This window comes from Fulmarus glacialis, unplaced genomic scaffold (assembly GCF_000690835.1).
Source record: "Fulmarus glacialis isolate BGI_N327 unplaced genomic scaffold, ASM69083v1 scaffold24278, whole genome shotgun sequence".
In the NCBI taxonomy this organism is placed as follows: domain Eukaryota; kingdom Metazoa; phylum Chordata; class Aves; order Procellariiformes; family Procellariidae; genus Fulmarus; species Fulmarus glacialis.
The window spans coordinates 3646-4901 of NW_009229262.1; the positions used below are offsets into that span (position 1 = coordinate 3646).

The 1256-nt window shown below is 61.0% G+C and overlaps 1 protein-coding gene across 1 annotated transcript in view; it reads left to right on the plus strand.

Moving 5' to 3' along the window:
- FAAH2 (fatty acid amide hydrolase 2) overlaps positions 1-1217 on the plus strand; it is a gene marked incomplete at its 5' end in the record, with an annotated part of 4816 nt that extends 3599 nt beyond the window's left edge. Inside the window, 2 exons of the mRNA XM_009583806.1 lie at positions 111-305; positions 1042-1217. Of these exons, the coding sequence (XP_009582101.1) occupies positions 111-305; positions 1042-1217 (371 nt within the window). The remainder of the gene's footprint in view (positions 1-110; positions 306-1041) is intronic.
- Positions 1218-1256: the final 39 nt, after the last annotated feature.

The window sequence follows — 1256 nt, forward strand, 5'->3', positions numbered from 1 at the left end:
CACTAGGAGCCGGGGGATGCCGCGTGTGGCCGGGCAATGCGCTTTCTAGCCTGCTTAACCCACAGTCCTCTCGCTCACTCTCTATTCCTGTTTGTGCCCTTGCCCTGCAGCCCTGGGGCTGACGGAGAAGCTGATGAAACTCAACCCTGGTGGGAATGCCAAGCTGGTGAGCATGGGGAAGAGCCTGCAGGAGGAGATGGAGGCCCTGCTGGGGCCGGACGGGGTGCTCCTCTACCCCTCCCACCCCACCATAGCTCCCAGGCACCACTCCCCCATATGCATGCCCTTCAACTTCGCCTACACAGGTGAGCAGCTCTGACTCCTTGCTGGGGTGCAGGCAGGGTCACAGGCATGCCCTCACCCCCTGCAGCAGTGCGGGCTGGGAGCCAGGGTGTTTTACCCAGAGTATTTCCGTCGCTGACATTGGGCTTTGCAGCGCAGCGGGGTGTCTCGCTGCTCCAGAATATGGGGCAAGGATTATGGTCATGCTTTAAAACTGTGGCATTTGTACCTGCTGTCCGCAGCGGGGCAGGTTTGATCTTGGAGGGGGACCGCCCTGCCCCAGAGGGATGCGCTCACGCTGTAACAGCTGGCGCTGTGGTTTAGCAGGCACCCGAGAGCTGCTGCGTCTCTTGGGGTACAGTTTGGGGCTCTCTATGTGGCTTTCCCGCAGCTTGAGCTCCTTGATGCCAGCACCGTGTTGCAATGCTGTCTGGCTTTCGAGTGATGGAAGGAGGTGCCTGAGGCAGGAATGTCCCAAAGCAGCAAGTGCCACATGAGTGTGTCATCACTCGTGGGTGCAATTTGCGTATGTGATGTGGGCGCTGGGAACCTCTGGCCAGCGATGTCCCCTTGTCGTCATGTCTCTGCACCGTCGCCATGTCTCTGCACCATCTGCCTTGACTGCACCGCTCCGGCCGGGACCAGCTCCAAGGAGCCCGGTGCCATGCGTGGCAGCAGCTACCTACCTGGGTTAGGAGAGCCAGGCAGCGATTTATCCCGGTTGCTGTGCTTGCTCTGATGCAACCTTCTCTCTTCCAGCTATCTTCAACGTCCTGGGCTTGCCGGTGACGCAGTGCCCACTGGGCCTGAGCAGCGAGGGCCTGCCGCTGGGCATCCAGCTGGTCGCAGCCTCCTACAACGACCACCTGACGCTGGCGGTAGCCCGGTATCTGGAGAAGGCCTTCGGAGGATGGGTTGTACCTGGGAAAGTTTAGCCTGGGCTCCTGGCACTGCGGAGAGGCAGGGGCAGAGAC